Genomic DNA, 24,453 nt, shown 5'->3' with positions numbered 1-24,453 from the left:
GGAGGCCAAGCCTGGGTTGTGACTCCTGCCCAACAGTGAATGCCTTAATGCCCTGCCTCCTGCTGGCCAGCTGGAGGCATCACCTAGCCCAGGTGGGCTTTGACATGAAGATAAATGCCTGGCACCACCATAGTGCCCTCAACTCTTTGTCTTTATGAACTAGAATAGGTTATGATGTATGGAAGCCTCAAGTACTTGTGGTTTCATGTGTCCCTGGGACCCCTTCCTACCCCCCGAGACTTCCAACATAACGGAAGAGAGGATTTCTGCCTGTACCTGGAGTTCGATGTCTCAGCATGTATATACATTTCCTCTCCCCTCTCCCAGTAGAAGCTAACTCCCCAGTCAATTATACTCTTGATCCAAATGCTATTTTGCAGGGTAACTATAATCATGAATGTAACCAGCTATTACTAACCAAAGAAGATGAAGAAAAAGTTGGGGTCAGATTGCACTGGGGAAGATTCTGGAAGAAGGAAGGAGACACAATAAAGAAGAATGGGACAACTTCCCAGGATAAACTACTAGAACTGGACCATCAGTGAAATTATATTTTGGTTACCATTTTGCAAACAATTTTTGTAATTCTTTAAAAAATGGTCTTTCCAACTAATCACCAAACTCCCAACAGGCACAAAATGCTCTGAAGAACGGAGTGGAATACAACCAATTAAACATCACCACCAGCAGAAAATTCCCGATGCTTGACAAATGTTCAAAGTGAAAGCCAGGCATGCATCTTTCATATTAAACCACTGACATTCAGTGAGGTTCAGCTAGAAAATATTGATCTTCTATCACTTAGAATGCAAAAGGATGAGCAGTGCAGATTATTATGGAACTAAGAAAACACATAATTTGAAGGAAAAGATGTACTCATCACTCTTAAATACTATTTAAAATGTTAACAATTTAAAAGGAATATTAACTGTGCAGAGCAGTTAGAAAGCAAGGAAAATATGACATTTAAGCAAGTTAATGTTAACTCAGTAGAAATCACAATATCATCAGACTTTCTTCCTGCACAGAATTTGTGAAGAGATACTACCTTATCTCTTGCTTAAGTTCATACAGTCCCAGAAAAGCATGTGAATAAGATCTGTGTTTGACATATGTCATATCTGCTTTAAGAAAAACGTTCCTTCAAAACCCTACGCTATGAAAAACTATTTTTAGGAATTGTTATTTGGTCCGTTGATCAAACAAGGCTGAGTTCTCTAATCTTTTACCTCCGAGTTAAAAATTGGAGCAACAAAACAAAACTCCAGCAAGGCATAAATATTAAAGTGCATATATACAATCCCAGAAAAGTTCTGATTGGGAAAAGCAAAAATTTCTAGTGCAAAAACTGCTTTTGCCAGCAAAGCTCCCTCTCTGGAATCAAAGGGCGACAATAAAAGTTAAAATTGGAACAGGTTTAAGCAATGTCTCTCTTCAGTCAAGAGTTAATACATGTGCATGCACCTTGGCCCAAACTATGTTCAATCTGGTAAAAGGGGGAATTTCAGGGGACAGTTCAGAAACACAGTTCCCTGATCCAAGGCAGTGCTTTCTCCAGGTATCCCATGAGCAAGTTCCTTAGATGTGTCATCAGCTGCAAGTGGGGACAAAACCCCAAAGAACAAACTTGCAATATGTTTGCAGCTTGTGAAGAGTATTCACACAGTTACTTAATCTTGGTTTGTGTCTATCAATTCTTCTTCTGAGCCCGACCTTGACTATATAATGTTTTGTGCTTTTGGATCTGAACAGAGACTGGGCATTGTCTGTAGGAATTCCCTTGGGTTATATCACCATAGCCTTTTGAACATCCGTTTTATCCTTTTTGGAATTCATAATGAAATAGTTTTGCATTTCTCAGTACAATTACACAGATCAGGGATTCTTTTTATTTTTTTCTTTTCCTTCAAGGATCCAAGTTGAAAGCTCTTAGGAGGACATCCAGGTCACCGAGATTAGCTGCCTGAAAGAGTTCCGGTTGGTCCATCAGAGAAAGGGCAATTCTGAGGGCAGCCCAGATATTCCCAGAGATTGCAGGATGAGGAACTTGCTGTTGATTCCTGCTCTTTCTTTGCAAACTGAGGGCAGTGAGAAAATTGCTGACCGCTTCTCTAAGAGGGTAGAAAAACAGGCATTTAAAAATGCAACAGATTTCAGAGTTAGCAAAGTTAGAAATAAATGAATTAAGTTATCTTAGTCTAAAAATCCTAAATCACCTCTCTGGCATTTTGGATCACGAGGTGAACAACTTTCTGATTCTCTCATTATTCCTCTGTGAAAAGTCATTGTTAAATATAGTGAAGTCAGAAAGAAAAAAGGAGAGCAAACTATTTTAGGTATGTCTTGTGGGACAGGAAGAATAATAGCAAAACCATTGCTAACTCATTAATGCATTTGATTTTTCCCTACTCCAGGAATGATTTGAAGACTTAATACATCTGCAGATGTGATTTATATAACCAGAGGAGGCATCTGGCCTTACTCAGAAACGAAGTAGCTTAACTTTTCTCATTAGTTTAAGTTTTCTCAAAGTAGGAGGCAGCCGGGCTGAGTTGAGTTTGTTATCAAAGCAGCTGGACTTGGATCCCAGTTGTTTAGCCTTAGGCATATTTCTTCTCCAAGCCTCAGTTTCCCCATATGTATTACAGGGAGAATAAAAGTCATTTTAAAGCCTTGCTGTGAGGTGCCGCTGAATCATTTATGTGAAAGCTCCTATCATTAAGTTAGGCCAAGAGTTCTTCACATGGTCTGGGGAACTCTGGGGATCAGTGAGGTCAAAATTATTTTTATAATAATACTGAGATGTCATTTTACCATTTCACTCTCATTTTCTCATGAATATACAATGGAATTTTCCAGTGACTATATGACGTGTGATATCCCAATAGATTGAATGCAGAAGCAGAGGTGAGAATGTGTCTTCTATAAGCAAGATATTAAAGAAATTTGTAAAAATGATAAAAGAATGTCACTCTTTTCACTAAACTGTTTGAGAATAATTTTTTTAAATAAAATATATAATTCATGTTAACATGTAATTAGTCTATTATTATTTTTAAATGAATCTCTTTTCTGTTTCTAATATGGTAAATATTGATAGGTATAACCCACATAAACAAAAGCCCCTTGAGGTTTTCAATAATTGTTAAAAGTGGAAAGGGGTCCCAAGAATACAAAGTTTGTGACCCACTGAGTCAGATGCTGTCCAAAGGCCTAGCTCCCGTGGTCCATTACTGTGCTCTGTTGCTTGCGTGCCCGGTGTACCTGCCGGGACTGCCCTCTTCAGCTTTCCTGTCACCTAGGAACGTGTAATATGTATCTGACAAACTTGTCTTTGCTAAGAATGACGCCTCTTTCACTTGTATCTTCTTTACTCTTCTTAAAAGCTTTTCACATACTTGATCTCATTTAATCCTACAAGGTAGTCACTGTTAAGCATCTGGTAAGAAACCATAAAGAAAGCGAGGCTGGATTTCTGATTCCAATGCACACGATCCAGGCATTTGCTCATCTATATTGTTAGATCTGCCCAGAAGTAAAGGGCGATTGGGGAATGGTTGCACTGTAGGTAGCAACCTGGGTAATGGAAGGGAGTGGGTGTTCTCATCAACCCTCTTCTGGGTTTCTTGTAATCAAGGAAGAGAAGAGGATTTATAGCAGATGCACACGGAGAGTTTACTTTGGAGGCCCTCTCTGGCTTCCTCGGCACAGGAAGGCAGCTCGAATGACAGTGACTCCAATTCCTCTCATCATCCTAGGCCTGTAAGAACTCTGGGGAAGGAAGATGCTGGAATGTCCTCCTGGCATGCCCTCCCGCACAGGCTGCTCCTGCCCCGATGTGTGGCACTGGTCTCCGAGGGCCGTGGAGAGTAACAGAATAGTCGAACCTGTTAGCCTCGTCAAGCAACTCCAGGTTTTCTCATGAAGACAGTCTAAACTTTTTCCCCAACTTGAGAACTCAGAGGCCTTTGAGGGGACTCAGAAGACTGTATGTGTACAAATGGGAATAGTCTTCAAATGTTACACACATATATGTGTGAATAAGTTTAAATTGTTTTAAATGTTATGTCATGACTAATAAAAAGCACATTCATTTAAAAGTATTCTTCATTTTATAGTAGCTCTCCCTCATTATACTAATACTAAAAACATTACATATCAAATGGGATGAGATTTATGTTTTTAATTAAAAAGGGGTCCTCACTTTTGAAAAGGTTAAGATTTTTTTGTCTAAGTTCTACTTTGAAGTTCCTACTGAAAAAAGGGTAGCATTTTAAGCTCCACCCAGGTTTCACGCCAATTTCCTCTCCTTATTTCAATTGTATACAGTAGGAGGAGAGGGCTCACCTTTGACTCTGTATAGAACGTGAGATGACAAATAGCGCATGTTATAGCTACATACACAGACACCTGCGGTTCTTGAGGGAGAAGGCCCAAGACTGGTGGATACCAACTCCTGGCTTTCTTCTGGGCCACATCTCTATTGAGGGTTGTCATTTCCTAAGCACCCACTTATACCGCAAGTGAAACTTATTTTCAGAATGCATTTAAGGCTCATGTCTCTCTTGATGGCCTTTTTTCTCAGGAAAAAATGCAAGATGTTTATTTACTTCACAAAACTTCCGATATTCTACATGACAATAAAAGACCCACACATTTTAGCCAAAACACTTTGCTGTTCCAAAGTATCTATTTGATTCAAGTGGACAGACTTAGCAAACAAGAAAAGGATGCACAGTTAAATTTGAATTTCAGATAAACAATGAATAATTTCCAGTATAAGTATATCCCATGCAATATTTGGGAAATACTTATCTTAAAAACATATTTGGTATTTATCTGAAATTCAAATTTAGCTGAGCATTCTGCATTTTATCTGGCAACCCTAAAATTGACTTGCTCTTATACAGGAGACTTTCTGCTTGAGATAAAAAATTCACACCTCAAGAAAGTTTGTCCATTTCTACTTATTATGGACTTTCATGGCCTCCTGCAAATAGTTGCCCTACTGCGTCTTACATCTGTGAGTGTCAAGAAAATATTTTATTGGCCCCTCAAGTATTTTTTTCTACACTAAGGAGTTACAATTAAAACTCATCCTAAAGCTTTAGAAAATTTACATGCTAAAAGAGGACTTTCTAAAGCTTAGTGTGTAAATCAATGAAGTTAGAACACTCCCTCATACCATACACAAAAATAAACTCAAAATGGCTTAAGGACTTAAATATAAGATATGACACCATAAAGCTCCTAGAAGAGAACATAGGCAAAACATTCTCTGACATAAATTGTACCAATGTTTTCTTAGGTCAGTCTCCCAAGGCAAAGGAAATAAAAGCAAAAATAAACAAATGGGGCCTAATCAAACTTATAAGCTTTTGTACAGCAAAGGAACCATCAACAAAATGAAAAGACAACCTATGGAATGGGAGGAAATGTTTGCAAATGATGCAATCGACAAGGGATTAATCTTCAAAATATACAAACAGCTCATACAGCTCAATATCAAAAAACCATACAACCTAATCAAAAAATGGGCAGAAAACCTAAACAGACATTTCTCCAAAGATGACATACAGATGGCCAACAGGCACATGAAAAGATGCTCAACATCGCTAATTATTAGAGAAATGCAAATCAAAACTATAATCACACCGGTCAGAATGGCCATCATCAAAAAGTCTACAAATAATAGGGACTTTTCTGGTGGCGCAGTGGTTAAGAATCCGCCTGCCAGTGCAGGAGACATGGGTTCAAGCCCTGGTCTGGGAAGATCCCACATGCTGCAGAGCAACTAAGCCCGTGTGCCACAACTACTGAGCCCATGTGCCACAACTACTGAAGCCCATGTGCCTAGAACCCATGCTTCTCAACAGGAGAAGCCACCGCAATGAGAAGCCCGTGCACCATAACAAAGTAGCCCCCACTCACCACAACTAGAGAAAGCCTGAGCACAGCAAAAAAGACCCAATGACCCAACACAGCCAAAAATAAATAAATAAATAAATTTATTAAAAGAAAAAGTCTACAAATACAAATGCTGGAGAAGGTGTGGAGAAAAGTGAGTCCTTGTACACTGTTGGTGGGAATGTAAACTGGTGCAGCCACTATGGAAAACAGTATGGAGTTTCCTTAAAAACCTAAATATAGAGCTACTATATGATCCAGCAATCCCACTCCTGGGCATATATCTGGGAAAAGATGAAAACTCTAATTTGAAAAGATACATGCATCCCAATGTTCATAGCAGCAGTATTTACAATAGCCAAGACACGGAAGCAACCTAAATGTCCATTGACAGACGAATGGATAAAGAAGATGTGGTGTGGTATATACACATACACACATACACACACACACACACACATATGCACACACACAATGGAATGCTACTCAGCCATAAAAAAATAAAAAAGAACGAAATAGTGCCATTTGCAGCAACATGGATGGACCTAGAGATTATCATACTAAGTAAAGTAAGTCAGAGAAAGACAAATATATGATATCACTTATTTATGGAATCTAAAAAACTGATACAAATGAATTTACTTACCAAACAGAAACTGACTCACAAGACACAGAAAACAAACTTATGGCTACCAAAGGGGAAACGTGGGGGAGAGATAAATTAGGAGTTTGGGATTAACAGATGCACACTCTATATATAAAATAGATAAACAACAAGGATTTACTGTACAGCACAGAGAACTATATTCAATATCTTGTAATAAACTATAATGGAAAAGAATCTGAAAAAATATATATCTGAATTACTTTGCTGTACACTAGAAACTAACACAACATTGTAAATCAACTATACTTCGATTTTGTTTTAAAAAGGCCTCCTTTAGTGAACTCAATATGTCTATGTGTACATATGTATTTATTTACATCTCTCCTTGCTCCAAAAGAAGGGCCTAAGGTGTCATAAAGCACATAAGAACCAACCTAGTCAGTGAATAAAGGTAGTAAAGATAAAATCAGGTTAGGGAAGTCAGAGCCAGGAATGAAGCTAGTATATGGAACAGACAGCACAGATTTGACTCCGGCCCTTTGTGGAGCTGCGGTAAAGAGGGCCTCTGCAGTGGCACATTTCACAACATCCATAAAATAAAACAAACTGGCTGCTCAGGAATCACTCAGCTATTCTTCGTTTTGACCTAAGATCCTCATAGAAGACAGAGTGTAATCCAGTGACTAATGTTCTTTCTAAGATCCTTTGAGTATAAATGCAGCAACTAGTTTCTAAAGCTTCAATATTTGCCAGTGGCACAATGCTCTAATGCAGTTCAGAGACAGCAATTCTTCAGATGTCAAAGATTGCAATCCAATTATGCAGCTCTCTCATGACTTATCTAAATAATAATAATCATGATGATGATGGCAATGGTAACACTCATAATAATAATGCCTACTAGGTATTGAGCATCTGCTCTGAGCTAGGCAATTACATTTAACCTGCACAATAATCCTGCAAGGGGGATTCCCTGGTGGCACACTGGTTAAGAATCCACCTGCCAATGCAGGGTTCGAGCCCTGGTCTGGGAAGATCCCACATGCCGTGGAGCAACTAAGCCCGTGTGCCACAACTACTGAGCTTGCGCTCTAGAGCCTTCGAGCCACAGCTACTGAAGCCCACGTGCCAAGAGCCCATGCTCCGCAACAAGAGAAGCCCGCACACCGCAACAAAGAGTAGCCCCCGCTCGCGGCAACTAGAGAAAGCCCATGCACAGCAACGAAGACCCAGTGCAGCCAAAAATAAATAAATAAATAAATTTATTTAAAAAAATAATAATCCTGCAAGATAGATACTATTACCTCTTTGTTTTTATGCAAGTGAAGAAATTGAGGCTCAAAGTTATATGCCCAGAGTTATAAAACCAGTAAATGGCAGAGCTATGATTTGAATCCAAGTCTGTCTGATCCTAAGAGCCTGGCTCTTTCTGAGAATGAGAAAGGGTTTACATTTTTTGTGGAGTTTAAAACTAACATTAATTTCTCTCTTTTGTTTTCCATTATGAAAGTAATACCTGGTTTAGAAAATAGAAAAAAATAGGAAAAGAAAGAAGAAAAAAATCACCCAAACTTTTGGTCATTTATGGTCCGTGTTGATGGGGAACAGACAGAGGATATAGACCTGAATGATAATGAGGAGGTCAAGAGAGGAGGAGAATGACATTTCAAACTCTAAACCCACCATTTAAAAATCTGTTCCTTTTTCTTTTAATAACTAACTTTACTGGTAAATTAGGTTTAGAACAGCGGTCCCCAACCTTTTTGGCACCAGGGACCAGCTTCGTAGAAGACAATTTTTCCACAGCCGGGGGTGGGGAGATGGTGGTGATGCGGGCGGTGACGCGGGTGATGGGGCAGCAGATGAAGCTTCGCTCTCGCTCACCCACCACGCACTTCCTGCTGTGTGGCCCGGTTCCCTACAGGCTGCAGACCCATACTGGTCTGCAGCCCGGGGGTTGGGGACCCCTGGTTTAGAAAACCTGAATTCTTGGTTGTGCTTTGCCAAAAACTGGCCTTGAGACCCTCTTGAGTCATTCTGCTGGGTTCCCTTGTTCCCACCCTGCCATGGTTCTTTTCTTCCTTACCTGGGAAATGAAGGGTTGAACTGCTCATGTTTCTCAAAGAGTTGCCCTTGGCGGTGTTAAAAACCCAGATGACTTATCCTAAGCCCCAGTCAATCAAAATCTCTGGGAGAGGGGCCTGGGAATGTACATTTCACAAGATGCCCCAATGATTGCTGATCTCTAAAGATTAAGCAACAGGGAGGCAGGCAGTTCCTGTTTCAACATCCCTCAGGATCTGAAGGTTTGAAACTTACTCTTAACAAGAGGAGATTACAAAAGGAGGTATTTTTACTGGGAAACAACTTTTCAGATTATTTAACCTCAGCCCTGAGCATGGCTCTTGGTTGTTAGCCTGCTGCCATACTTCACCTGTAGGCGCCCAGGTTGATGCAGCTTATCCCCAGGTTGTATCTGGACCGGATGAAGCCTGGCTGAATCTCCAGCGCTCGTGTGTAGGCCTCCACGGCTTCCTCGCTGCGGTCTCCGTTTGCCAAGGTCGCCCCAAGGCGGTTCCATAATGAATAGTCCTGATGACAAAATTAGAGCTAACAACCCGTACAAGCCACAATGACAGAGTATTCCCCTGCTCCCTGCTGAAAGATCATAGCTAAAACTATATCCAATTCTCATGGACAAGGACCATGACAGGTGAATTACTCAAAAATCTTTATGGACAACCCTCTGAAATGACTTTCATTCATCAAAGAGCAGCTCTATTTGATGCCGTCAGGCAAATCATGTTTCTATTTTAGGTATCTAAGTATTAACAGCCGCTGTAGCATATCAGTACTGATCACTTTAAACCATTGGATGCAGGGAAATAAAGTGCAGCAGAAATGCACAAAATGTAGCCTGTGAAAACTTATTTTTAACAGAGAATCTTATGGTTTCTTGCTGTGCACTTACCTCTGGCCGAACAGTTAAGGCAGCATTAAATGCATCTATTGCTCTATTAAATTCTCCACTCAGGTGGAACAGTACCCCCAGACCTGTCTGTAGGTCTGGGTCGATCATATCTCCATTTTGGTGGGCAGCTTCTAGATATAATTCCTTCACTCCTTCCAGAACAGAGCTACAAAGGAAACAAGTTAGATTTGTAATCCAAATAGTCTGAACATAAGTGACTTACTAGTATGTTTGCTGTTCCAGGAGAACAGACTGGAAAAATCTTGCTTAAAATATCTTAGCTTAATGAGAGGACTATTAATATTGTAGATTAAAAAATACCTGCTGATTTTCACGAAATACGTTGTTGTACACAGATAAGACTGTGCTAAGTAAGGTCTTGATGAGGAGAGTTCCATGGACCCTATGATGCCAATGTAGAAAACCCCAGGGCTAAGTTTCCCAAAGCTTGAGTGAGAATTTAACATCATGATTTATTGCTGATAGAAACAAAATTCCCAGAAGAAAGGACTTTCCTTTTTCCCCACACCTAATTCTCAGGCTTTATAAAACTTGGCACATTGGTATTTATTATAACTTATTTTAGGTTAATTATATGTCCAGAGCATTTAGCTTTGAAATATGGTACTCAGATAAACGTCTGGGAGTGTCCACAATGTAGGTCATTTGTCCAAAGTTTGGCTCTGGTCTCAGCATCAATCTTTTAGGTCAGTGCTGCTCTTCCAGCAGAATGCTGTCCTACAAACCATCCTGAAATGGGTGGTGGTGGGGACCGAGGCTCATTAGTAGCCCTGAAGGTGACTGTGTACACGGATGTAATTTAATGAGAAGGATACCTATCAACGGGAGACTTAGACATCCGCCGGGTGAGGCCTGGAGATCCCTTCTTGCTCTTCACAAGGTATTTGTACTTTGGATTTTGCTTAATCCAATTCTTTAAAGCTTCACAGGCATCCTGCTGATGTCCGGTGTTAGTGTAACTCACAGCCAAAGCCATCAAAGCTTTCAAGTTGTTGGGCTGCAGTTCTAAGCACCTGAAAGAAGGCAAAATAAAAGCAAATTTCAGATTTTTTTTGGAGCCAGAGTCTGAACAGTTCTTTAGAAAATTTGAGGTCTCTATTGATTAAATGGTGCAAAAACATTGCTAAGTTTATGTTGTCTCTGGAAATACCATATTTATCTACATGAAAATTTGGACCTCTGCACATTTTTAAGAAAGTTAAAACTCAGCCTGATTAGTGCTAGATTTGGTAATTTTAATGAAATGGTTTAAAAACTATAGAAAATGAGGTTAATCCTGCATATAATTTATTAGTAATTAGTTTATCTAATGAGAAGTAGGGAATATCACTATTTTAATGCTGATCTACTATCAACATATTAAATGTATCTTGTCCACAAAGCAAACTGACTTGAACTAAATTTGGATGTTAAGAAATGAAAGACTGTACAGTGTTTCATAAAGGAGAGGGAAATTCCCCATGTTTCAGCTACTAATGTGGGTTTAGGAGGCACAGGCTACAGCTGCTCCTCCTCATGCTACCCCACTGGCTGCTGGCAAGGGCTTTTCAAACTTTGATGCACATGAGAATCATCTGGGGATCTGGTAAAATGCAGATTCTGATCTAATAGGCCTGGGGGTGGGGGCAGCCTGAGGTTGTGCAGGTACGACAAGCTCCCAGGTGATGATGATGCTGGTGATCTGTGGATAAGACTTTGCTTAGCAAGCCCTAGACAGAACCTATATCAGTTCTTTAGGAAGAGATTACATATATATGGATGTATAATAAATATACATTTATTTATTTATAAGAAAGAGTAGGGAAAGTGAAAGTCAATTTGGTAGGGGCTATTTTCCCAGGGTTTAAATAGGGGCTCTAATCAAGTAAGATGTGATGCTACACCCACCAAAGTAGTCTAGAACTTTAGTCAGGGGCTCAGGATGCTGAAACTATCTCAGGAGATTCTCCATAGATACATGGAACTAAAATTACATTGAGATTATTTTGAGTATGTTTTTCCTGAAGAAAACTTTCAGATGCCACAAAAGGCTAGAAAGCTAAAAAGAACTATTGATTCAATGAGTCTACTTTATGACTGCTTTTGACATAGACTCTTTTGTGCCAATGAAGGCCAATTTGTAGTTGGTAAAACACTGCGATTTAAGAACACGATTTCTTCATAAATTGTTTTCCAGAGCTCAATGGAAGTAATATGTGGCATCTTGGCACTTATCCTGGTCACATTTTTACAGTGTACTTAAGGGTCAAAGGATGAATCTGAAACCACAGGAAGTCCATTAACAAGTGTCCACCAGGCCCATGATTTTGCACTTAGCTTCATCTACCTCTGGAGGGCGACAATAGCTGCTTGTTCATTTTCATTCTCTGCCTGGGTTATCCCGAGGAACTGCCATGCCTACAAAAAACAACTGATGTCAATATTAGAAGAGAAAGCAGAATCACTCATGTGCTTTAGTTGGTTCATTTACATGTGACAGATCCCTCTGTGCAGAGCAGCCTGTCTCGGTTGTGAGAGTCTTGTAAAAGGGAAAAACATCACACGCATTTCTTCATTCAAACTCTCTTGTGACATCTGGGTCAAGATTCTCTGTCATTATTTACAAACTCTTAAGTATTTATTTTCTCCTGTGACTCATGGAAACCTCTGAGTTTCTGAGATTTCATGATATTAGTTATCTTAAAAGCAAAAGATAAATATATAAAACGATGCATCTATCAGGAAAAGAGGTAGAAAAATAACTCAGAAATGTAGCTAAATAGTCTAAAGTTTACAATAAGGAAACTCAAGATGTACAAAATAGAATTAGTTTGTATAAATGAAAGTCAAGCAGTTATTATAAGAGGTAACAGGAAATTTAGGAACTAGGGGAAACAAAACGAACCCCACTACAATGTGTTCATCACTTAATATAATCATTGTTAAAAAGCATAAAACACATATAAAATGCAATATAATATATATAATTTTATAGCCTACATTTATACTTTATACTACATTATCAGCACTTTCATGTTTTTATAAAATCTCCCTTATATTTTTTAATTTAAATTTTGTTAAATGGATATCCCATTATTCCCTCAACCAATTCCCTTGTTGCTCTACGTTGTTTCTAATCCTTTGCAATGGTCAATAATGTGAAGAATATCTTCAAACAGATAACGTTTTCCACATCTGGAATGAAAATTTATAATATAAAATATTTCTACTTATATACTTATAAGAACAGTAATTCTCACACCATTACAAGCACAATACGCATCAACAAAACCTCTCATTACACACATTGTCCTCAGATTTGCTGGGGGTGTATCAGTCTTAGGGATTTTAAAAGGTTTGCATAACTCTCTTCTTTGAGAAGCAATGCTATGAACATTTAAAAACAGAATTCTATGAAAACATAGGGAGTCATCTTAAAGTGCTGTAAAAATTGTATTGGCTTTTTCCCTCATGGGTTATTATTACACATACCATACAAACTCATAAAAAATACTGAGTATTTCTCCCCCCAGAATATCAGTGATTCTTTTAAATCTTTCAAACATATACAGAGCAGCTTCTAATTTGATTTCACCTTTCATACATCTTAGAATGCTTCTTAAGAAAAGATTGATGAAACAGTCTTTCTCTGGGGGCTTCTTCCTAGCCTTTGGGTGTGGTGTCATTTTCACCATTCACAGATCGTCCATTATCTTAGCGTTGGGCTCTCCATCGACTGAGAAGCCCTGAGTCCTGGTCTAGGATCCATCAGTACCAAGTGTCCTCATTTTCTCAGTTATGAGCCTGGGATAATAATGTATACCTTTTTATTAAACTTCCCAGGGTTGTTGCGTCAAATGATATTATATGAAAACACATAGCACTTAGAAATGTAAGATGACACGATTTTTTTGGGAGGGTTGTAGTTTCCTCTTAATGCAATGACTTTCTCTTCTACATTGATATTTAGATCTTTTAAAAATTCCAATATTTTGGTTCAGAATTCCGACTCTCAATTCAATCTCATTTCACTGTCAACATTTTGACTAACAAGATACTAGGCGCTTTAAGTAGTATTAATAATTAGTTTACTTGTTCTTTCTATGCAAACTAAGTACAACCAATAATAATGATAAAGGCTAAATACTGATGTGCCAGGCACTAAACTGGGCATTTTATTTGTATGAACTTATCCTCACGACACCCAATGAGATAGTTATAATTGTGATTTCCATTTTACATGTGAGGAAACTGAACCTTAGAGGGTTTAAATGGCTTGTCCCAGATCACTTGGCTCATGGCTAACAAGTGGTAGAGCAGGGATTTGAACCCACATGGTTAGGATAGCAGAGCCCAGAGGCTTAACCACTGTTCTGTACTGTCTTCTCAGCACTGCATATATAATACATTTCTGAAAATTCCTCTGGGAATATCCCCCTATAAGATGTTTCCTGAAAATTACAAACTAGAAAAGAAGCTTTGATACCTGCCAGTGTCTTATTATAGGCCTTTGCAGTTTGGGAAAATTAGTGGACCAAGATAAAATTGCAGAAGCCTCTTTGGTGTCTCCCAGTCTCCATCTCCACTCACACTTCATGTCTCAGAGAAAGGGGATTTTCTAACATGTGAATCTGATCGTGTCCCATAGTGGTTCCCCATGGCTTTCAGGATGAAGTTCAACTCTTGGCTACCTCTTCTTCCCCCCTCCCTCTCCTGCCACTGTCTCCTCCCCTCTCTCACCATGGATCCAATGTTTCCTGTCCCTCTGCCCACCCACAAACCATTCCCTTTTAACAGCAGCTGGACTCCCCTGCAGTTTTTAATCCTCTCTCCCTCAAAATTCAGCTTTGGATTCACTTGGAGGGGAAGGCTGGGTCAGAACCCTTGCTCTCGGCTCTCCTGTGTATACTCTGACACTGCATTTATTACACTACATTGATTTATTTACTTGTCTTCCAGATAGATCACAAATCTGTCCTTTCAACTGGTCCATTTTTTCTACCTCTTCAATATTTTAGGACTTCCCTGGTGGCACAGTGGTTAAGAATCAGCCTGCCAATGCAGGGGACACGGGTTCGAACCCTGCTCCGGGAAGATCCCACATGCCGCAGAGCATCTAAGCCCGTGAGCCACAACTGCTGAAGTCCAGGTGCCTAGAGCCCATGCTCTGCAATAAGAAAAGCCACCGCAATGAGAAGCCCGTGCACCACAACGAAGACCCAATGCAGCCAAAAATAAAAATAAATAAATAAATTTATAAAAAAGCAAAATTTAAGCCAATGCCTGGCACAATTCTTGGGACATAATATGTGTTCAATAAATGCTGAGTGAGTAAATCAAGGGTGAGATATGGTGTGGCTCAAGACCCAGACAAAATCATACTCTGCTCCATGAAAACTACTGCTGAGCCTCTAGGTTGGCAGTTTTGGCTTTTCGTTTCTTGTCTCCACCTTTTATTTTTGGGCACTGTAGACACTGCAGATTTGGTTAGAAAATAGGTACCTATTTGTAACTTTCAAATACATATCAGGCTTAGCCACGTTAACTCCTTTGGGAAACTTTACTTGATGAAAATGCCACCTAGCAGAACTCTGTCACCCTCTGTCCACCCCTTTCCAAGCCCAGCAGGATGAAGGGAAATGACACCTCTGCATCTCCAGGGTCCTGAAGAATTGCTGCCTCCATGAACAAGATGGTAACTGGCAGGTCCCCTTCCTTCAGCCTTTTTAAGCCTTCTTCAAATGCTCCAGGCCAGTCCTTGAAGGGGTTTTCAGTGTGAAAGTAATATCCCTACAACACAAAGGGGCCAACACAGATCCATTGATTTCACTCTTCATTGTTATATTCAGTCAGTTCTTTTTGAATTTGAATTCAATTAATTTTATTTAAATTATTTGATTAATTTCAATTAAGTATAAATTGCTGTTTTTCCCCTTATTTTGACTGTGGTACATTTTCATTGTGTAAATGTTAGATAATCTTATTTTGTTATCGAATAATATGAAAAGAAACAAAAAGTTACTTATAATGTCATGACTTAAATATGATCACTGTTAATATTTTGGAGTTTGTTTTCCTTCTGGTATTTCTTTTGTTCTTTTTGTTTTAGCCACTTCCCCACAAGATTTTTAAAATACTGACTTTTGGGACATATTTTTGCTAAGTGCTGCCACTCACTTCCTTGAAATGTTAATACCACATACTGTACATCTGTTTATATACAGTGGTCCTTTGGAGGGCTACAAACCATTGTAATATCTAAGATTTTTTTTCACCTTCTACTCCTCAAACCAGTTTTTGTCCCACTGGGGGGCTGTATCTCTCCACTGAGAATGTATGCTTTAAAGTTATGATCTTTTATTGCAAAAATTTAAACAATACAGAATGTACAAATAATCTTCTAGTATTTTTCTGAGTATATAAGTTAAATAAGTTCATACTATATATGCAGGTTTGTAGCTTAAGCCCCACTTAATTTTAGTTATTAAAGTTATTTATATTATGCTAAAAATTAATCAATCCTCTTTTGATGGACATTCAGGTTACTGCCAATTTTTTGTTGTTGTTGTTATCATAAATAAAGCTACAGTGAAAGCCTCATGCTCAAATCTTTGTCTGCATGTGATTATTACCTTAGGATAGACTTCTAGAAGGATTTATTATGCTAAGGGCTATGAACTATTTTGAGACCCTTGATATATGTAGCTGAATTGTTTTTGAGAAAGTATGTCCTGACAGACTCTCATCAGAAGTATCAGAGATATTATTTGTTGCAACCTTAGTAGCAGAGATTGTCATAAAATCCTTCCAAATTGATAGATACAAATAAGCTAGTCTGTTGTTGATGCTACTAAGGTTTTTAAATACATCAAATGGAGACCTTCACTCTCCATAGGTGCTTAGAAAGACAAAACTCTTTGTCAAAATACATAGGGTATGACCAGTTTATGTAGTGGTGTTAGGGATATGGGGCCCTGGGAGTGGGGAGCTCTGTCTGGTGCATGGATTACAGCCCAGAGACTGATGTTCTGCATCAATGTTCTCTCTTCTCACTCTCGGTTTCTTTGTGGAAAATTAACCTAATTAGTTTTAATGAGATGGTTGATCTGATTTTATGAGATTTTTGCCTCACCTACTGTGGAACAGAGAATACTGGAAGGAGAAAGACATTTCAATGACTACATAGATTGCTAATCCCATAAGATCAGAGACTATTATTCATCATAGTCCCCAGTATCTAGAGCAAACAGTAAAATTTGTTGGGTTGAACTAAATAACATGGAAGGTATCCAGAACTGAGTATGACTGAGAATTCCTCTACCACAAAACATAACATAAATATTTATATATTTATGTTTCCCCTGTGAAAGAAAATTCAATCTTTCCATCTCTTTCTTTCAAGTCATGTAAACTTATTTCTCAAGTATTTTTTTTTCCAAGTGCCTTTAAAAGCATAAATCCTAGAGCAACTGGGACTTCATGGGTAATTTGACTGGCTGTTGACTGTACTCACATATTTTCTGGGGCTCTTCTCAGGGGAATATCTCTGAGGGATCCCCTTGGGACCTGACCTGGTTGTGTGAAGTGTATCTTTTCCACTTTTCCACTTTTCTTTGCTAGCTGCATAAAGACCACCTGTGAAATACATCCCTAAGTCCCCCTTTTCACCCCCCTGCCCACTGATATCACTTCTGTCAGCTTACTGACGTGGCTCAGGCATTGTGGGATTAGCCCAGTTCTTGTTCTAACCTGCCCTCAATGTTAGTTCAGTAACTGGCCAAGCTCTGGTTGGCTGCCAAACTGTCTTAACATTGACAAAAAAATAAGGGTATTGCATTCCAGCTTTGCTGCCTTCACGCATTGGAAGATTACACTGTTTTCATGTGCCAGAATTTCTTATAGGTCAGATTGACATGAAATTGTCTGTTTAATTCTTGGATTTTTTTCACAAAATAGTTATCAACTAATTTATAAAAATATGATCCACAGAGGTTGAGAAAATTGGTCAGTATATGTAAGAAGAGAAATGATCACCTTCTCGCTAGCTGAGATTGTAACCTGGTTCTGGGCTTCTTGGTTCTCCGATATCCAGTTCCTCCGGGCCATTTCTTCCCATTCTGCTTGCATCTTATCCCAAAACTCTGTATCTGACTAGGAGACAGGAAAAATGAAGAGAGATAGATTTAAGAATATGCTATATAATTTGGTTTATTTCCAGAGAGACAGTTTTCCTCATAGATAAAAATGAGTTCTGAGGAGGAATAAAGTGTTCAAACTGGCCACATCCAATGATACTCATGGTTGAAGAGCTTCTGGAGGGCACTCAGTGCTCAAAGTGTTGAACTAGATTAGTTCTGACTTTCTCCAGGAGGAAAATAGTTACCATCTGAGGAACCAGGATCACATAAACCAAATTCAGCTATAAATCCATTCCTTGAACAGTTTCAAGTGTGGGTACCAGGCACACATTTTAGGAAGGGCAGTCTCTCCTAGAGTTGCTCCTAGGCTATAAGGAACTAGAGCAACTGCTTTGGGACTGGCTGGGCAGTGACTTGGGGAGGCAGCTGGCCATGGACAAGGGAAAGCAACATTGGTTGATCCTACTTTGTGCCAAGCACTGTGTTAGGAGAAAACTGAGTCTAGAGGGTTATGGTCATAAAGCTGGGATTGCACAGGATCTGAACCACAGTCTCGATTCTAAGCTCATGCTCATCACCTTATGGCAAACATGGCTTCCTGGTGCTAAAGAATGAAGGAGAACAGCTTTCGGTGTGAATTCGACTGAGACCTCTTCAAGGTATGTATGTATGTACGTATGTACATTTATTTTTGGCTGTGTTGGGTCTTGGTTGCTGCGATCTGACTTTCTCTGGTTGCAGCGAGCGTGGGCTACTCTTCGTTGTGCTGCACGGGCTTCTCATTGCAGTGGCTTCTCTTGTTGTGGAACATGGGCTCTATGCACACGGGCTTCAGTAGTTGTGGCACGTGGGCTCAGCAGTTGTGGCTCACGGGCTTAGTTGCTCCGCAGCATGTAGGATCTTCCCGGACCAGGGCTCGAACCCGCGTCCCCTGCATTGGCAGGCGGATTCCCAACCACTGAGCCACCAGTGAAGCCCTTCAAGGTCTTTTCTATGGCAGGATGATTTTTTGAAAAATACTGCTTTGTGTTTTCCTCTTTATAACTTTCAAGTCTTCCAAAAGGGAAACCAGGCCATTAGCTCTCCTTTACTTCAGGGGAAGTATGTGTTCCTGAACTGAGGCAGAATTTTTCTTCAAGATCTGTCCCTGGTTGGCTTCTACTTTACTAAGTCTGAAGAGAGTACTTGAGGTATCCTGGGGGCGGGGGAGGAAAAAGAGGCAAGTATCATAAAGAACTTAAGAGAGGAGGGGGAATTTGCAGGGGCAGGAAAAGAGAAGGAGGGTGGTGGGTTCTGAGAGAAGTGGGAGATGATGCTTAGGTTTTAGGTATTTCCCTGGCAAATTGGCCTGACATCCGAGAGAATGACAGAGGGTGTGCTAGGAACTCTGATCCTCATATGGCAGAGAAATAGAGAGAAACTGGATTTTGAGGAATCACTTGGGGCTTGGTTGGCTGTTAGCAGTCAGCATGACAGACAAGAGGATGGAGGCTCTGTCCTTGTGTTCTGGCACCACATAAGCCTTCCATATTTGGTGCTTAAGACTGTTACCTGCCGGTTTGGTAAAAGAGATGCTTGGAAACCACTTTATTTTCCTTAAAGAAAACAAAGAAATGGGTATTCCTTGAACACCTGAGTCTGGGACTGAGATCCAATTTCTCTGCAAATCTCAGTTTCTGTGATTCTAAATTCTGTGACTTGTTGATGTCCCATCAAAGGTTGTTCTTTATCTTTTAATCCTCCCAGTCTCACCCTCTACTCCACCCTCATGCCTGGGTGCTGGTTGTTCTGTGGTGGGACCTCTTCTTCAAAGTTGCTCTGAATGATAATTATAAGCTTATTTCTTCTGAATACACACATGCAGGGAAAAAGGGCCAGCCCAATGTGATTAATCCCGGGCTACTAAGTAATAAATAGTACTTTTTGTTCTCCTTCTTTATTATGTCCATAATACTCATCCCTACCACAGATACGGGTCCTGTCCCTTCAATAGAGGCCTTCCCTCAACAAAGGCTCAGGACAGCAGGCATCTTGATAATCTGTGTCTGATATGCTAGAAGCCCATGGAACGGATACCACTTATCCAGGTTAAGGTTAGGAATAAAATTCAAAATTTCTTTTTCAAAGAGTCTTTCTAGTAGAACACCAAATTTTGCCAACAGAATGATCTCAGATATACAACAGCTAGATAAAACACTAGAAGGAGATATCCTACCATGTTAGGAGTAATCTGTCTTTGAAAGAAGGGATGACGGGTGATGTTTTTCTCACTTTTTTTGCTCTTCTGTACTTCCTGAATTTTCTATAAGTATTTTTTTTTATAATTTAAGAAAGGTTAAAAAATAATAAAAAGAAAAATTATCTTTCCTTTTTAAAATACCAGGAAACCTGCACATTTAGATACTGAGGAGATGCTTTCTTGAATAGCTTTTTAAAAATGCAGGTTGAGCTTGTCTGCATAGAAACAAAGAGAAATCTATCAAGTGAATTTTATAATGTTTACTGACTTTCTGAAGCCCAGTGATGGGTGATGTGAAATGCCAAGGACTTCAAGTACTTTCTAAGGTAGTTAAGTTCCCTTAGTGAGATTCCTTAGAATCTAAAGCGATTACAAGTCTTTTGAATGAAAGAATGAGGAAGATTTTGTAATGTGTACATCTCCATTATAAAAGTCACCTTTCCAGCAGTTTCAAATTAGAGCAGTAGATGAATAAATAAGACTGCTGTGGAAAGAGAACCTCAGCTGAGGTGGAGCTGTCAGGCCCTAATTTCATGAGATACACCAGGACTGACTGTTACCACTTAGAATAAGTTCTGCTGACTAATTAAAGTGCACCGCACAGTTTCATTTAATTACAGAAGACTACTTTTAGCACAATCAATTTTCATCTGGTCTCAAAATCCAGACTTCATTCATGTAAGTGCAATTAACACTGCTTCTTTTCTATTCCTAATCAATTTCAGAGAAACCTGAAACATATTTGAATTTTAAACATTTTAGACATGACCGAGGAGATTTTACATATTGATGATTTTCTTAGCTGTTCTGGGATGCTGGTGGATTGGTTTTTATGCTCTCTAGGTAATAAATTATCTGCTTACACCAGAAACGAGCTATTGTTTGCAATCCATTTTCATTTTTAAAATAGCTTTCTGATTATAACAATGGTAGATATTCATTAAAAACTTGGTCTGTGCAGTATGGTGGTTAAGAGCAGACACTTTCTCCTCATATGACCCTGGGAACAAATTCTGGCTCCATCATTGGTCTTCTGCAAGTCCCTTAATATCTCCAGGTCTCATTTTCCTTGTCCTTGAAATGAAGATAGACTAGTGGTCTTGGTTAGTCATTATTAGGACTAAAAGAGAAAGTGTGTCTGTGGCATAAAGCACATGGTAAATGCTCAGTAAAAGTAGGTGTGCTTACTAGTGCTTTTGTACCACTGAGAAAAATATAAAGAATGAAACAAAAATCACCCATAACCTCAAAGCTCAAATACACATCTGTGAGTATTTTGGTGTTTTAATTTTCTGTATATATCAGTACATACCCTCTTCTAGATACCTTTCCCCTCTTCAGTTAAAGTTTTCCTTTCTGCCTAATCATTCAAAAATAAGAGCAAGGTTAAGAAGATTATTGCAAAAATGGACTGTTATGTGGCAATTAAAATAGTATTTATGAAGAGTTCATTACAACATGGAATAGGCCTTGATTTATAATGTTCCTTGATATGTAGTATGATTACAATGATAGAAAACAAGTAATGTGTGAGGAAAAAAAGACTATAGAGAAAAAAATGCACCCATGGTACTGAGTTCATGAGTTGGGATTATGAGGAATTTGCCCCATCACCTTCCCTTGTACTTTTCAGCATTTCCCAAATCTTCTATTGCTAGCATGTATTATTTTAGTGAAAAAGTAAGATTTGCTTAAAATAAGCTTACATCTTTTCAGTTTCAATTCCTCCATGACGTTTTCTCCAAAGACCCTACACTACAGCAATCTCTTACCTCTCTGAATTCCAATACCGATATTCTCGATCAGTGGTTTGGAAGAAAAGAGGTATGTGCTAGCAGCTGCCATTAACGCTGTGAACTTGAGCAAGTCATTTAAACCCATCTGTACATTATTTTTTATCATTTGTAAAGTTAGAAGACTGAACTCATTCGATAATAGCTCAGGCTTCTTTGTCTGTGCAGATTAACTCAGAAGATCAGAATAAGGGGGAAGGGAGATCATAGTCCAGGATCACTTTTTTTTTGGAGGGGGCTTCTAGCCTGTTCACTGATCTCCAAAAATTATTTACTTTAAAACATTTCTCTAAAAGTATGTTTGACATTTTCCTTTCACTTTTTGATTGTAAAACTAGTACATAAAAATTTCTTTAAAATACCTAGAAATAAATGACAATGGAGACACGACGACCCAAAACCTATGGGATGCAGCAAAAGCAGTTCTAAGAGGGAAGTTTATAGCAATACAATCCTACCTTAAGAAACAGGAAACATCTTGAATAAACAACCTAACCTTGCACCTAAAGCAATTAGAGAAAGAAGAAGAAAAAAACTCCAAAGTTAGCAGAAGGAAAGAAATCATAAAGATCATATCAGAAATAAATGAAAAAGAAATGAAGGAAATGATAGCTAAGGTCAATAAAACTAAAAGCTGGTTCTTTAAGAAGATAAACAAAATTGATAAACCATTAGCCAGACATATCAAGAAAAAAAGGAAGAAGACAAATCAATAGAATTAGAAATGAAAATGGAGAAGTAACAACTGACACTGCAGAAATACAAAAGATCATGAGAGATTACTACAAGCAACTCTATGCCAATAAAATGGACAACCTGGAAGAAATGGACAAATTCTTAGAAACGCACAACTTGCCAAGACTGAATCAGGAAGAAATAGAAAATATGAACAGACTAATCACAAGCACTGAAATTGAAACTGTGATTAAAACTCTTCCAACAAACAAAAGCCTAGGACCAGATGGCTTCACAGGCGAATTCTATCAAACATTTAGAGAAGAGCTAACACCTATCCTTCTCAAACTCTTCCAAAATATAGCAGAGGGAGGAACACTCCCAAACTCATTCTACGAGGCCACCATCATCACCCTGATACCAAAACCAGACAAGGATGCCACAAAGAAAGAAAACTACAAGCCAAGATCACTGATGAACATAGATGGAAAAATCCTCAACAAAATACTAGCAAACAGAATCCAACAGCACATTAAAAGGATCATACACCATGATCAACTGGGGTTTATCCCAGGAATGCAAGGATTCTTCAGTACATGCAAATCAATCAATGTGATACACCATTTTAACAAATTGAAGGAGAAAATCCATATGGTCACCTCAATAGATGCAGAGAAAGCTTTCGACAAAATTCAACACCCATTTATGATAAAAACCCTCCAGAAAGTAGGCACAGAGGGAACTTTCCTCAACATAATAAAGGCCATATATGACAAACCCACAGCCAACATCGTCCTCAATGGTGAAAAACTGAAACCCTTTCCACTAAGATCAGGAAAAGACAAGGTTGCCCACTCTCACCACTCTTCTTCAACATAGTTTTGGAAGTTTTAGCCACAGCAATCAGAGAAGAAAAGAAATCCAAATCAGAAAAGAAGTAAAGCTGTCACTGTTTGCAGATGACATGATACTATACATAGAGAATCCTAAAGATGCTACCAGAAAACTACTAGAGCTAATCAATGAATTTGGTAAAGTAGCAGGATACAAAATTAATGCACAGAAATCTCTGGCATTCCTATACACTAATGATGAAAAATCTGAAAGTGAAATCAAAGAAACACTCCCATTTACCACTGCAACAAAAAGAATAAAATATCTAGGAATAAACCTACCTAAGGAGACAAAAGCCCTGTATGTGGAAAATTGTAAGACACTGATGAAAGAAATTAAAGATGATACAAATAGATGGAGAGATATACCATGTTCTTGGATTGGAAGAATCAACATTGTGAAAATGACTCTACTACCCAAAGCAATCTACAGATTCAATGCAATCCCTATCAAACTACCACTGGCATTTTTCACAGAACTAGAACAAAAAATTTCACAATTTGTATGGAAACACAGAAGACCCTGAGTAGCCAAAGCAATCTTGAGAACAAAAAATGGAGCTGGAGGAATCAGGCTCCCTGACTTCAGACTATACTACAAAGCTACAATAATCAAGACAGTATGGTACTGGCACAAAAACAGAAAGATAGATCAATGGAACAGGATAGAAAGCCCAGAGGTAAACCCATGCACATATGGTCACCTTATCTTTGATAAAGGAGGCAGGAATGTACAGTGGAGAAAGGACAGTCTCTTCAATAAGTGGTGCTGGGAAAACTGGACAGCTACATGTAAAAGTATGAGATTAGAACACTCCCTAACACCATACACAAAAATAAGCTCAAAATGGATTAAAGACCTAAATGTAAGGCTAGAAACTATCAAACTCTTAGAGGAAAACTTAGGCAGAACACTCTATGACATAAATCACAGCAAGATCCTTTTTGACCCACCTCCTAGAGAAATGGAAATAAAAATAAAAATAAACAAATGGGACCTAATGAAACTTAAAAGCTTTTGCACAGCAAAGGAAACCATAAACAAGACCAAAAGACAACCCTCAGAATGGGAGAAAATATTTGCAAATGAAGCAACTGACAAAGGATTAATCTCCAAAATTTACAAGCAGCTCATGCAGCTCAATAACAAAAAAACAACCCAATCCAAAAATGGGCAGAAGACCTAAATAGACATTTCTCCAAAGAAGATATACAGACTGTCGACAAACA

At 38.8% G+C, this 24,453-nt stretch overlaps 1 protein-coding gene across 7 annotated transcripts in view; it reads right to left on the bottom strand.

Moving 5' to 3' along the window:
- Window positions 1–384: 384 nt before the first annotated feature.
- The window catches only part of PEX5L (peroxisomal biogenesis factor 5 like), a gene marked incomplete at its 5' end in the record, with an annotated part of 189,064 nt that continues 164,995 nt past the window's right edge, over window positions 385–24,453 (bottom strand). For all 7 annotated transcript variants that reach the window (XM_082625593.1, XM_082625592.1, XM_082625595.1 and 4 more), the window contains 7 exons: window positions 385–2,111; window positions 8,949–9,106; window positions 9,486–9,651; window positions 10,322–10,519; window positions 11,833–11,903; window positions 15,132–15,275; window positions 17,520–17,636. In XM_082625593.1, coding sequence (XP_082481719.1) covers window positions 1,907–2,111; window positions 8,949–9,106; window positions 9,486–9,651; window positions 10,322–10,519; window positions 11,833–11,903; window positions 15,132–15,275; window positions 17,520–17,636 — 1,059 coding nt within the window. In that variant the 3' untranslated portion in view covers window positions 385–1,906. The remainder of the gene's footprint in view (window positions 2,112–8,948; window positions 9,107–9,485; window positions 9,652–10,321; window positions 10,520–11,832; window positions 11,904–15,131; window positions 15,276–17,519; window positions 17,637–24,453) is intronic.

The sequence above is a fragment of the Mesoplodon mirus genome, assembly GCF_964341445.2.
Source record: "Mesoplodon mirus genome assembly, chromosome: 6".
Lineage (NCBI taxonomy): Eukaryota > Metazoa > Chordata > Mammalia > Artiodactyla > Ziphiidae > Mesoplodon > Mesoplodon mirus.
The sequence above is the reverse complement of the archived record's forward strand: the minus strand, read 5'-3'. Positions and strand labels throughout refer to the sequence as shown.